Genomic DNA, 14170 nt, shown 5'->3' on the forward strand with positions numbered 1-14170 from the left:
GACCCATGATCACACCACTGCAATCCAGGTTGGGTAACAGAGTGCAACCTTGTTTTAAAAAAAAAAACAATAAATTCTATGTGTGTGTTTCTTATCAGTAAATAAAATATTATAAAGAAAAGGAGGCAGGGTGTGGTGGCTATAATCCCAGCACTTTGGGAGGCCGAGGAAGATGGCTCGATCACCTGAGGTCAGGAATTGAGACCAGCTTGGTCAACTTGGCGAAACCCTGTCTTTACTAAAAATACAAAAATACTAGCTGGGTGTGGTGGCAGGCACCTTTAATCCCAGCTAACGTGGGAGGCTGAGGCAGAGGTTTCAATGAGCTGAAATAGCGCCACTGCACTCCAACCTGGGTGACAGAGTAAGAATCTGTCTCAAAAAAAATAAAAATTAAAAAATATAAACAAATAAATAAATAAATAAATACAAGGCCTGTGTATATGAAGAGGTAACCAGAAAGTCTGCAGCCAAAAATGTAGGGAAAAATCGTATTGGAGACCCATGTCAGGCAGTCAATAAAAATATGTTCTTTGGGTTTTATGATGTTTATGATGTTTGCTTGATTTGTTTTGGTTTCCTTTCTCGGTGATTTTTCTCATTCTAAATAAATATTCTGACTGGGTGCGGTGGCTCACGCCTGTAATCCCAGCACTTTGGGAGGCCAAAGTGGGAGGATCACGAGGTCAGGAGATCGAGACCATCCTGACTAACACGGTGAAACCCCATCTCTACTAAAAATTTAAAAAATAAAATTAGTCAGGCCTGGTGGTGGGTGCCTGTTGTCCCAGCTATTTGGGAGGCTGAGGCGGGAGAATGGCGTGACCCCGGGAGAATGGCGTGACCCCGGGAGATGGAGCTTACAGTGAGCCAAGATCGCACCACTGCACTCCAGCCTGGGCGACAGAGCAAGACTCCGTCTCCGTCTCAAAAAAACAAATAAAAATAAAAATAAAATAAATAAATATTCCTTTTGCTACTTAATTTTTTTTTTTTTTTTTTTTAGATGGAGTCTCGCTCTGTCCCCCAGACTGGGGTGCAGTGGCGCCATCTCGGCTCACTGCAAGCTCCGCCTCCGGGGTTCACGCCATTCTCCCGCCTCAGCCTCCCAAATAGCTGGGACTACAGGCACCCGCCACCAGGCCCGGCTAATTTTTTTTTGTATTTTTAGTAGAGACGGGGTTTCACCTTGTTAGCCAGGACGGGCTCAATCTCCTGACCTCGTGATCCTCCCGCCTCTGCCTCCCAAAGTGCTGAGATTACAGGCGTGAGCCACCGCGCCCGACCTAATTTTGTATCCTTTTTTTTTTTTTTTTTTTTTTGAGATGGAGTCTCACTCTGTCCCCCAGACTGGGGTGCAGTGGCACGACTTGGCTCACTGCAAGCTCCACCTCCCAGGTTCATGCCATTCTGCCTCAGCGTCCTGAGTAGCTGGGACTACAGGCGCCCACCAGCATGCCCGGCTAATTTTTGTATTTTTAGTAGAGACAGGGTTTCACCGTGTTAGCCAGGACGGTCTCAATCTCCTGACCTCGTGATCCGCCCGCCTCGGCCTCCCAGAGTGCTGGGATTACAGGCGTGAGCCACCGCGCCCGGTCCTAATTTTGTATTCTTAAAGCAGGCCTCCCAGGCACCGTGAACTTGGATCTGCCTTTGTAGATAATACAACCCCTTTTGTTTCTGTTTCAGTGTAAAGAACTGGCCAAGTCCAAGGCAGAAGTGGCCTGCATCGCAGTGTACGAAACAGACGTGTTTGTCGTCGGAACCGAGAGAGGATGCGCTTTTGTTAATGCCAGGACGGATTTTCAGAAAGATTTTGCAAAATACTGTAGGTGTTGTAATTTTATCCTTTGTGTTCCCAATCTCAAAAGGATTGCAGGCAAGACTTCCGTAGTCTTCTAAGATATCATAAGCATTCTCCTAGAAAGGATCCTAACACATCTTCTTGGATTCAGCTTACCAAATAAACACTGCTTAACACTGCAGAGTCCAAGACAAATGGTCATTTTATTTTGTGCTAGGTCCTCAGCAGTACGCTGGTTTCTTAGAATAAATTTCAAGGACATAGAACAAATTATCTTTAATTCCTAAAATAAGCACACATTTTACAAAATACTGTTACTTTAGTCCTTTCCAAAGGAAGGGGAAAAGCTTTTCCAGAGCTTGTTGTGTGTTACCACCTGTTAATAACCATTATACAATTACTCCTTTTTTCCTTTTTTTTTTTTTTTTTTTTTTTGAGATGGAGTCTCGCTCTGTCGCCCAGGCTGGAGTGCAGTGGTGCGATCTCAGCTCACTGCAAGCTCCGCCTCCTGGGTTCAAGCCATTCTCCTGCCTCAGGAGGAGGGAGGGAGGGAGGGAGGGAGGGAGATAGATAGATAGATAGATAGATAGATAGATAGATAGATAGAATAGATAGATAAAGAGAGGGGGGAATTGAGTGATAGATTGATTCAAATTTATTTCCAAGATCCCAAATTAAGATCTCCACTATCAAGAAGATAGATTTAAAAATGAAGCCATCTTTAAAGAATATAGTCAGTGTGTAGTTGATACACAAGAAGGGTATTCCCAATTCATTAATGTCAGATGCCAGTTGAATTTCTAATCATTGAAATTTTGAAATTTACTTGTAGATTTTTGTAAGATTTGTAGTTGCGTGTTAATTTCGTTGTCACAAATATTTTCTTTAGTATTCATCTTGTAATGAACCTGTTCTGAAATTGGTGTGATAATCTTTTTATATTTTCTTTTCTTTCAATAACATCAACTTTTAGTTTAGATTTGGGGGGTACGTGTACAGATTTGTTACATGGGTATATTCCGTGATGCTGTGGTTTGGGGTGCGGTAGTGAGCATGGCACCCCATAGTTCATTTTGCAACCCTTGTCCCCACTTCCCTCTTTCCTCTAGGAGTCTCCAGTGTCTATTGTTCCAATCTTTATGTCCATGTGTACCCAAGGTTTGGCTCCCACTTATAAGTGAGAATGTGTGGCATTCGGTTTTCTATTCCTGCATTAATTTACATAGGATAATGGCCTCCAGCTGCATCCACATTACTGCAAAGGATATGATTTCTTTCTTTTTTATGGCCGCAGGTTTTTTGTTTTTGTTTTTGTTTTTTGAGACAGAGTTTTGCCCTTTCGGCCAGGCTGGAGTGCAGTGGCGTGATCCCCGGCTCACTGCACCCTCCACCTCCTGGGTTCAAGCCATTCTCCTGCCTCAGCCTCCCAAATAGCTGAGACTACAGGTGCCTGCCAACACACCCAGCTAATTTTTGTATTTTTTAGTAGAGACAGGGTTTCATCATGCTGTCCAGGCTGGTCTTAGACTCCTAACCTCAGGTGATCCGCCCACCTCTGGCTCCCAAAGTGCTAGGATTACAGGCGTGAGACACCATGCCCGGCTTTTTTTTTTTTTTTTTTTTTGAGACAGGGTTTTGCTATATTTCCCAGGCCAGTCATAAATTCCTGGGTTCAAGTGATTCTTCCATCTTGGCCTCCCAAGTAGCTGAGATCTGCACCTGGCATGCATGCTAAGTATTTTGATCAAGGGTTTATTTCTGGGCTCTCTATTCCATAGTTCTATTTGTCTTTGTACCAGTATCACGCTGTTTTGATTACTTTATGTTTTGAAATCAAGAAGTATGAGACCTCCAAATTTGCTCTATTTCAAGATTGTTTCTGTTATTCAGAGGCCCTTGGTGTTCCATATGATTTTTTTTTTTTTTTTTTTTTTTTTTTTTTTTTTTGAGATGGAGTCTCGCTCTGTCGCCCAGGCTGGAGTGCAGTGGCGCCATTCTGGCTCACTGCAAGCTCCACCTCCCAGGTTCACACCATTCTCCTGACTCAGCCTCCTGAATAGCTGGGACTACAGGCCTGCCACCATGACCAGCTAATTTTTTTGTATTTTTAGTAGAGATGGTGTGTCCCCATGTTAACCAGGATGGTCTCGATCTCCTGCCCTCGTGATCCGCCTGCCTCGGCCTCCCAAAGTGCTGGGATTACAGGCATAAGCCACCGCGCCCTGCCCCATATGAATTTTAGAGTGGATTTCTTAATTTGTACAAGAAATGCCCTTGAGATTTTGATGGGGATTGCAATAATTCTGTAGATAGATAGCTTTTGGTAGTACAGATATCTTAGCAATATTAAGCCTGCCAATCCATGAACATGGGATGTCTTTCCATTTGTTTCAGTCTTCTTTAATTTCTTCTCTCTTTTTTTTTTTTTTTGGAGAGACGGAGTCTTGCTCTGCTGCCCAGGCTGCAGAGGCTTGATCTCGGCTCACTGCAATCTCTGCTTCCCAGGTTCAAGCGATTCTACTGCCTCAGCTTCCCAAATAGCTGGGACTACAGGCATGCACCACCACACCCAGCTAATTTTTGTATTTTTAGTAGAAACGGGGTTTTGCTACGTTGCCTAGCCTGGTCTTGAACTCCTAAACTCAAGTAATCTGCTTGCCTCAGCCTCCCAAAATGCTGGGATCATAGGACTACAGGCATGAGCCACCGTGCCCTTCTTTTAATTTTTTTCAGCAGTGTTTTTGTCTCACGTGTCCGTGTGAAGAAACCACCAAACAGGCTTTGTGTGAGCAACAAGGCTGTTTATTTCACCTGGGTGCAGGTGGGCTGAGTCCAAAAAGAGAGTCAGCAAAGGATGGTGGATTATCATTAGTTCTTACAGGTTTTGGGATAGGCGGTGGAGTTAGGAGCAGTGTTTTGCGGCAGGGGGTAGATCTCACAAAGTACATTCTCAAGGGTGGGGAGAATTACAAAGAACCTTCTTAAGGGTTGGGGAGATTACAAAGTACATTGATCAGTTAGGGTGGGGCAGAAACAAATCACAATGGTGGAATGTCATCAGTGAAGGCTATTTTCACTTCTTTTGTGGATCTTCAGTTGCTTCAGGTGATCTGGATGTGTACGTGCAGGTCACAGGGGATATGATGGCTTAGCTTGGGCTCAGAGGCCTGGCAGTTTTATTGTTTTAGCATATAGATTTTCAGTTCCTTGATTAGGTCTATCCTTAAGGATTTTATTCTTTCTGATGCTATTGTAAATGGAATTGTTTTCTTTATTTCCTTTGCAGATTGTTCATTGTTACTGTATAGAAATGCAATTGATTTGGTGTGTTGATGTAGTATCCTGCAACTTTGCTGAATCTGTTCGAGTTCAAATAGATTTTTGTGTGGAATTTTTAGGGTTTTCTACATACAAAATCATGTATCATCTATCAACAGAGATAATTTTACTTCTTTCTTTCAAATTTGGAGGCCTTTTTTTTTTTTCTTACCTAATTGAATTGCTCTGGCTAGGACTTCCAATATTGTGTTGAACAGAAGTGGGGAGACAGGGAATCTTCGCGATTTCTTTTTTTTTCTTTGAGATGGAGTCTCGCTCTGTTGCCTAGGCCACAGTGCAGTGGTGCGATCTCTGCTCACTGCAACCTCTGGATCCCAGGTTCAAGTGATTCTTGTGCCTCAGCCTACTGAGTAACTGGGATTACAGGTGTGCGCCACCACACCTGGCTAATTTTTGTATTTTTTTAGCAGAGGTGGGATGTGACCACATTGGCCAGCAAGGTCTGGAACTCCTGACCTCAAGTGATCTGTCTGCCTCAGCCTCCCAAGGTGCTGGGATGACAGGGGTGAGCCACCACACCTGGCCCATCTTTGTCATTTCTCATCTTGGCTGTCAGTCTTTCATTGTTGAGTGATATTAGCCATGGACTTTTTATCAATGGCCTTTATTACATTGGTCATTTCCTTCCACTTCTAGTCGGTAGAGTGCTTTTATCATGAAAGAATATTCAGTCTTGTCAAATACTTTTTCTGCAGCAATTGAGATGATCATGTGGCTTTTGTCCTTTATTCTGTCAATGTGGTACATTATACTGATTGATTTAAATATGTTGAACCATCCTTGTGTCTGAGGAATAAATTCCACTTGGGGCCGGGCTCACGCCTGTAATCCCAGCATTGAGGGCAGATCACTTGAGTTGGGAGTTCGAGACCAGCCTGGCCAACACGGAAAAACCCCGTCTCTACTAAAAATACAAAAATTAGCTGGGTGTGGTGGCAGGAGCCTGTAATCCCAGCTACTTGGGAGGGAGAGGCAGGAGAATCGCTTGAACCCAGGAGGCGGAGGTTGCAGCGAGCTCTCACCTGCCTGTGCTGACCAACAGCATTTGGGATACCCAGTGTGGCACTCATTCCAGTGAGTTTTAGTGACACCCCCACCACACACAGCTTCCCAGTCACTTCCACTGATACTCCAGCTGGTTTCCCAGCAAGTCTCATCAAAGTCCCAGAAAATTCCAGAAGGGGCCAGGCGCAATGGCTCACATATGTAATCCCAGCACTTTGGGAGGCCGAAATGGGAGGATCGCTGGAGCCCAGGAGTTTGAGACCTGCCTGGCCAATATAGCAAGACCCTGTCTCTACAAAATACATATATATATATACATTTTTACATTGGCCTTTTTTCTTTTCTATTATTATTTTAAATATATATATCAGCCAGGTGCAGTGGCTCACGCCTGTAATTCCAGCACTCTGGTAAGCTGAGGCTGGCAGATCACCTGAGGCCAAGAGTTCGAGACCAGCCTGGCCAACATGGCAAAACCCCATCTGTACTAAAAATACAAAAATTAGCTGGGCATGGTGGCGGGCACCTGTAATCCCAGCTACTCGGGAGGCTGAGGCAGGAGAATCACTTGAACCCAGGAGGTGGAGGTTGCAGTGAGCCAAGATCATGCCACCGCACTCCAACCTGGGTGACAGAGCAAGACAAAAAAAAAAAAAAAAAAAAAAAAAATGAAAGGAAGGGAAAAAGGAAGAAAGAAAATTCCAGAAGGAGGTTTTGCAGTGAATTTCAGTGATGCCATACCCACAGGCAGTTTCCCAGGGAGTTCCACCAGTTCCCCAGAGCATGGCTTCCCAGCAAATTCTCTTGGCATCACCCTCCAGGTAGCTTCCAGAGAGTTCCACTGGCACACTAGAGGGCATCTTCCTTATAATGCCCAGAAAGTGTTGCAGGCACCCACAGGGCAACTGTCTAGTGATTTCCACCAGCACCCCCAGAAAGCAGGCTCCTGCTTGCCAGCCACCACATGGGTACCCCCATAGGCTTTCCCACTATGCAGTGGACCATGGCCAAATCCTGTTTAATAAGGTCTGAATCTCGGCCCTGGGGGGCCACCCCATTCCTGGATTTGCTCCCTCCTGGGTCCCCTGCCTCAGTCCAGCAGTTACAGATGCTCCTGCAACCTGCTGCTTATGGTTCTCTTTAGAGTCCTCGCTCCCTCTAGCAGCTAATCCCATGTTACCAGTTGACGATTACTAGGAAGCTTCACCCGTTGGTGTAAATTAGTACAACCTCTATGGAAAACAGCATGGAGGTTTCTTAGAGAACTAAACATAAACCCCCATTCAATCCAGCAAGCCCACTACTTGGCATCTACCCAAAGGAAAAGAAATCATTCTATCAAAGAGACACCTGCCTTGAATGTTCATCACAGCACTATTCACAGTAGCAACGATATGTAATCAAGCTAAACATCCATCATCACCAGATGATTGGATAAAGAAAATGTGGTACATACACAATGGGATACTACTGAGCCATAAAAAAGAATGAAATGGCCAGGCGCGGTAGCTCACGCCTATAATCCAAGCACTGTGGGAGGCTGAGGCAATGGATCACTTGAGGTCAGGAGTTCTAGACCAGCCTGGCCAACATGGTGAAACCTCGTCTCTATTAAAAATACAAAAATTAGCCGGGCATGGTGGCGCATGCCTGTAATCCCAGCTACTCGGGTGGCTGAGGCACGAGAATTACTTGAACCCGGGAGGGAGAGGTTGCAGTGAGTCGAGATCACGCCACTGCACTCCAGCTTAGGCGACAGTAAGAGACTGTCTCTCAAAAAAACAAACAAAAAAAGAATGATGTCTTTTGCAGCAACATGGATGAAACTGGGGGCTATTGTCTTTATCAATTAACTTAAAAAGTCAAATGCTACGTGTCCTTACTTATAAGAGGGGCTAAATAATAGGTACACATCGACATACAGTGTGGGGCTGGGCGTGGTGGCTCACGCCTGTAATCCCAGCACTTTGGGAAACCAAGGTGGGCAGATCACTTGAGGCCGGGAGTTCAAGGACCAGCCTGGCCAACATGATGTAATTCTGTCTCTACTAAAAATGCAAAAATGAGCCTGGTGTAGTGGCGGGCGCCTGTAATCCCAGTTACTAGGGAGGCTGAGGCATGAGAATCTCCCGAACCCAGGAGGCAGAGGTTACTGTGAGCTGAGATTGTGCCACTGCACTCCAGCCTGGGCGACAGAGTGAGACTCTGTCTCAAAACAAACAAACAAACAAAAACATGGTCATAGAGTGTAAAATAAGAGACATTGGAGACTCAGAGGGGTGGGAGGCAGGGGAGGCAGGTAAGGGATGATATATTACTTCATGGGTACGATGTACATTATTTGGGTAATGAGTATACTAAAACTCCGGACTTCACTAATGACACAGTATATCCATGTAAGAAAACTATACCTGACTGAGTGCAGTGGCTCACACCTGTTAATCCCAACAATTTGGGAGGTCGAAGCAGGTGGATCACGATGCCAGGAGATTGAGACCATCCTGGTTAACACCCCGTCTCTAGTAAAAAATACAAAAAAATTAGCCAGGTGTGGTGGCAGGTGCCTATAGTCCCAGCTACTCGGGAGGCTGAGGCAGGAGAATGGCGTGAACCCAGGAGGCAGAGCTTGCAATGAGCTGAGATTGTGCCACTGCACTCCGGCCTGGGTGACAGAGTGAGATTCTGTCTCAAAAAAAGAAAAAAGAAAAAAGAAAAGAAAACTATACTTGTGCCACTTACATTGATAAAAAAACAAAACAAAACAAAACAAAAAACTTTTCTGTCTTCAGATTACTGTGTGGTTTCTCTCTCCTGACTAGACTGATTAAAACAATCAGTTTTAAAACTTTTGGAGGAGCAGTTGATTCCGGGGCTGGTCTTGAATGGGTTCAGGGGTATAGTCTTCCTATACAATTATTTTCACTTTTCAATGGTATAGCAAATCAAATTTCTGTTATAAAGATAATTTCTGGCTGGGTGTAGTGCCTGACACCTGTAATCCCAACACTTTGGGAGGCTGAGATGGGAGGATCGCTTGAGGCCAGGAGTTAGAGGCCAGCCTGGGCAACATAGTGAGATCCCATCTTGAAAAAAACTTTAAAAGTTAACCAGGTGTGACGGTGCACTCCTGTAAGCCTAGCTACTTGGGAGGCAGAGGTGGGAGGATTGCTTGAGCCCAGAAATTTGAGGCTGCAGGGAGCTTTGATCATCCCACTGCACTCCAGCCTGGGCAGCAGAGTGAGACCCTGTCTCTAAAAATAATAATTTCCTTAAACTAGTACTATTTCTTTATATGTTGATTTTTTATAGTTCTTTAACCTGTTTATCATAATACAATTTTTATTGTCTTTCTTTAAAAGATCTTGTTTTATATTTATTCACTTTTTCCCCCTTTTTTCTTTCAATACCAGAAACAAAGTACGGAAGTGTACAGCACAAATGCTTGGATACTGACCTAATGCCAATCATCCATTTGCAGGCATTGCAGAGGGGCTACGTGAGGTGAAACCTCCCTGCCCTGTGAACGGGATGCAGGTCCACTCCGGAGAAACGGAAATACTCAGGAAGGCAGTGGAGGACTATTTCTGCTTTTGTTATGGTAACGTTCATTTTAAGCATGAATCTTTTTTTTTTTTTTTTTTTTTGAGACGGAGTCTCGCTCTGTCACCCAGGCTGGAGTGCAGTGGCCGGATCTCAGCTCACTGCAAGCTCCACCTCCCGGGTTTACGCCATTCTCCTGTCTCAGCCTCCCGAGTAGCTGGGACTACAGGCGCCCGCCACCTCGCCCGGCTAGTTTTTTTGTATTTTTTAGTAGAGACGGGGTTTCACCGTATTAGCCAGGATAGTCTCGATCTCCTGACCTTGTGATCCGCCCGTCTCGGCCTCCCAAAGTGCTGGGATTACAGGCTTGAGCCACCGTGCCCGGCCTTTTTTTTTTTTTTTTTAGACAGAGTCTTGCTCTGCCACCCAGGCTAGAGTGTAATGGTGCAATCTTGGCTCACTGCAACCTCCGCCTCCGGGGTTCAAGCAATTCTCCTGCCTCAGCCTCCCAAGTAGCTAGGATTACAGGCGCCCACCACCACATCCGGCTAATTTTTGTATTTTTAGTAGAGATGGGGTTTCACCATGTTGGCCAGGCTGGTCTCGAGCTCCTGACCTCAGGTGATCCGCCTGCCTAGACCTCCCAAAGTGCTAGGACTGTAGGTGTGAGCCACCGTGCCCAGCCAAGCATGAATTCTCCAAGTGGTTCACCCAGGAGTAGGACAGTGTCACAGACAGTCTTATTGCCATGACTACTTAGAATGTTTTGAACATTTCAAAACCCATATGCTTATCAAGCAAGGAGCTAGTTCTTTTTTTTTTTTTTTTCTGAGAGGGAGTCTTGCTCTGTCGCCCAGGCTGAAGTGCGATGGCGCAATCTCAGCTCACTGCAAACTCTGCCTCCTGGGTTCAAGCAATTCTCCCACCCCAGCCTCCTGAGTAGCTGGGATTACAGGTGCCCACCACCATGCCCAGCTAATTTTTGTATTTTTAGTAGAGACGGGGTTTCGCCATGTTGGCCAGGTTGGTCTCGAACTCCTGACCTCAGGTGATCCTCCTACCTTGGCCTCCCAAATTGCTGGGATTACAGGTGTGAGCCACCGCGCCTAGTCACCAGTTCTTGAAGTGTTCTTATAAAAGATGATGTGGATCTTGGATCTTCTGCTCTGTGGAATCTTCTGTATTAATCAGTCTTTCTTCCTTGATCCCACTTTAGAAAGCCCTCACATCAAGGCCAGTGTATTGTTAAAAATAGTCAATGTTGGCTCAGTCACCTCCCTCACCCCTCAGCTGTTGCTCCACCTACCCATGTCTTGCCATAGGCATGAAGATGGGAACTTAAACACACACACACACACACACACACACACACACACACACACACACACACACACTGGGCATGGTGGTTTGAGCCTATAATCCCAGCTACTTGGGAGGCTAAGGTGGGAGGATCATTTGAGCCCAGGAGTTTGAGACCAGACTGAGCAACATAGTAAGACCCTGTCTCTACAAAATAAAATAAAAATAATTTTCAAAAATCCTTTGCAGTGTTTTAAAAAGCTAGATAACAGGCCGGGCGTGATGACTCACACCAACTACTTGGGAGGCTGAGGTGGGTGGATCACCTGAGATCAAGAGTTCGAGACCAGCCTGGCCAACATAGTGAAACTCCGTCTCTACTAAAAATATAAAAATTAGTCGGGCACGGTGGTAGGCAGCTGTAATCCCAGCTACTCAGAAGGCAGAGGCAGGAGAATTGCTTGAACCCAGGAGGCAGAGGTTGCAGTGAGCCCAGTCAAAACCCTGTCTCTTAATTAAAACAACAACAACAACAACAACAAAAAACTAGGCTGGGCTCGGTGGCTTATGCCTGTAATCCTAGCACTTTGGAGGCTAAGGTGGGTGGATTGCCTGAGCTCAGCAGTTTGAGACCAGTCTGGGGCAACATGGTGAAACCCCCATCTCTATTAATATACAAAAGAAATTAGCTGGGTGTGGTAGTGTGTGCCTGTAGTCCCAGCTACTCGGGAGGCTGAGGCAGGAGAATTGTTTGAATCCAGGAGGCGGAGGTTGCGATGAGCCGAGATCTCACCATTGCACTCCAGCCTGGGTGGCAGAGTGAGACGCCGTCTCTACAAAAAAAAAAAAAAAAAAAACCCTGAAAAAACCACTGGTGGAACATTAGGTTCACACCATCTAAAGACGTTTGCATCTTCTTGTAGGTAAAGCCTTAGGGACGACGGTGATGGTGCCTGTTCCCTATGAGAAGATGCTGCGAGACCAGTCGGCTGTGGTAGTGCAGGGGCTTCCGGAAGGCGTTGCCTTTCAACATCCTGAGAATTACAACCTTGAAACCCTGAAATGGATTTTGGAGAACAAAGCAGGGATTTCATTCATCATAAATAGGTGACACGCTCTGCACCCCCACCCCCTCAGTTCATTTAAAGATGAAACTGATCGCGTAATTTTAATTCACTCGTGCATTCCGCCTGTTGCGATTCAGAGCTGACTGTTCAGACGTGTCATTCTTTTTTCATATGTCCATGCTGGGTAACGGTGTTGCTTTTCTTCCAGACCCTTCCTCGGACCAGAGAGTCAGCTGGGTAAGTGACAGCTTCTCCGGTTTGGTGGCTCTTCTGAGCTGCTGAACCACTTCTTCTTCATTAAAACTTGAATTCGGGTGAGGGGAGGGAACTTAGAGGACGGGCCAATAGGTGCAGCAAGCCACTGTGGCACACATGAGCCTAGGTAACAAACCTGCGCGTTCTGTACGTGTATCTCCCTCCTCCCCCCGCCCTTTTTTTTTTAGAAGAAATAAATTTAAAAAAGAAAAGAAAAGAAAAGAAAAATACATTTGTAGCTATTAAAAAAAAAAAAAACCTGGCTGGGCGCAGTGACTCACACCTGTAATCCCAGCACTTTGGGAGGCAGAGGTGGGCAGATCACTTGAGGTCAGGAGTTCAAGACCAGCCTGGTCAACATGGTAAAACCCCATCTCTACTAAAATTACCAAAGTTAGCCAGGCGTGGTGGCGGGTACCTGTTATCCCAGTTACTCAGGAGGCTGAGGCAGGAGAATCGCTTGAACCCGAGATGTGGAGTTTGCAGTGAGCTGAGATTGTGCCAGTGCACTCTAGCTTGGGTGAGAAAATGAGACTCTGTCTCAAAAATAAATAAATAAATAAATAAATAAATAAATAAATAAATAAGAGGATGTCTTGCTGAGACTGCCTAAGTAGAGTAAGGAGACGGCAGGGGTCGGGGGTGGCACAGTTCACAAGGCACCTGCTGGGTGTATGACATGCTCCAGTTCTTCTTAGCCGGGGACTAAACACAGTGTCAAGTCTGTTTCGGGAGCGATGGTGAGTTCCTGTCATCCTCTAACTCACTTTAAAGGAGAAGTAAGGGGGCAGGGTGGCAGGTGGCCATGGACTGTTGTCCCAACTGACTTATATCACCATCACAGAAAAACAATAATACAGTGGTCCCCCTTATCCTTGGGGAATATGCTTCAAGACCCCCAGTGGATGCCCAGACTGATGGGTAGTACAGAACCCTACATATACTGTTTTTCCCTATCCATACACACCTATGAGAAAGTTTAATTTATAAATCAAACACAGGCCGGGCGTGGTGGCTCATGCCTATAATCCTAGCACTTTGGGAGACCAAGGTGGGTGGATTACCCGAGGTCAGGAGTTTGAGACCAGCCTGGCCAACATGGTGAAACCCTGTCTCTACTAAAAATACAAAATTTAGCCACTCGTGGTGGTGTGCGCCTGTAGTCCCAGCTACTCGGGAGGCTGAGGCGGGAGAATTGCTTAAACCCAGGAGGTGGAGGTTGCAGTGAGCCGACATCGTGCCACTGCACTCCAGCCCAGGCAACAGAGCAAGATCCATCTCAGTAAATCAATAAATCAAGCACAGTAGGAGATTAACAGCAATAACTAAAGATAAAATAGAACAATTATAACAATATGCCCTCATTACTAATCTTGCACTTTGGGGCCATTATGAAGTCAAATAAAGGTGACTTGAGCACAAGCACCCCAGCCTTCCCAGGACCATCAGTCTGATAACAGCCAGCTACTCAGTGACTAATGGGCAAGTAGTGTAGACAGCGTGGATCGCAGGACAAAGGGATGAGTCACGTCCAGGCAGGATGGCACCACACTTCATCACGCTGCTCAGAACAACGTGTAATTTCAAACTTCTGAATTGTTTATTTCTGGAATTTTCCGTTTACTCTTTGGAGACCTTGGTTGACCTTGGGGAACAAACTGAGGAAAGCGAAACCACAGATCAAGGGGAAGCTCGTGTCATAGCAGCTGTAACTTAGTGCTTACAATGTACAGGCACTGTTGTAGTCATTTTGCATATATTCATGAATCCTCCCACAACCACCGTGTTCACAAGGAAGTGGAGGCCGAGGGAGGTTTAGTGAGTTGCTGGAGGCAGCCCAGCTGGTGAGCTGAGGCTCGGC

General features: G+C 45.7%; 1 protein-coding gene across 7 annotated transcripts in view; it reads left to right on the plus strand.

Moving 5' to 3' along the window:
- Nucleotides 1-14170, plus strand: part of LOC103246613 (general transcription factor II-I repeat domain-containing protein 2B) — a 68103-nt gene that overhangs the window by 18973 nt on the left and 34960 nt on the right. For 6 of the 7 annotated variants that reach the window (XM_037990527.2, XM_037990529.2, XM_037990530.2 and 3 more), the window contains 4 exons: nucleotides 1690-1828; nucleotides 9627-9746; nucleotides 11911-12094; nucleotides 12263-12291. In XM_037990527.2, the coding sequence (XP_037846455.2) occupies nucleotides 1690-1828; nucleotides 9627-9746; nucleotides 11911-12094; nucleotides 12263-12291 (472 nt within the window). The remainder of the gene's footprint in view (nucleotides 1-1689; nucleotides 1829-9626; nucleotides 9747-11910; nucleotides 12095-12262; nucleotides 12292-14170) is intronic. The other variant, XM_037990526.2, reaches the window with a different exon arrangement.

This window comes from Chlorocebus sabaeus, chromosome 28 (genome assembly GCF_047675955.1).
Source record: "Chlorocebus sabaeus isolate Y175 chromosome 28, mChlSab1.0.hap1, whole genome shotgun sequence".
Classification (NCBI taxonomy): Eukaryota; Metazoa; Chordata; class Mammalia; order Primates; family Cercopithecidae; genus Chlorocebus; species Chlorocebus sabaeus.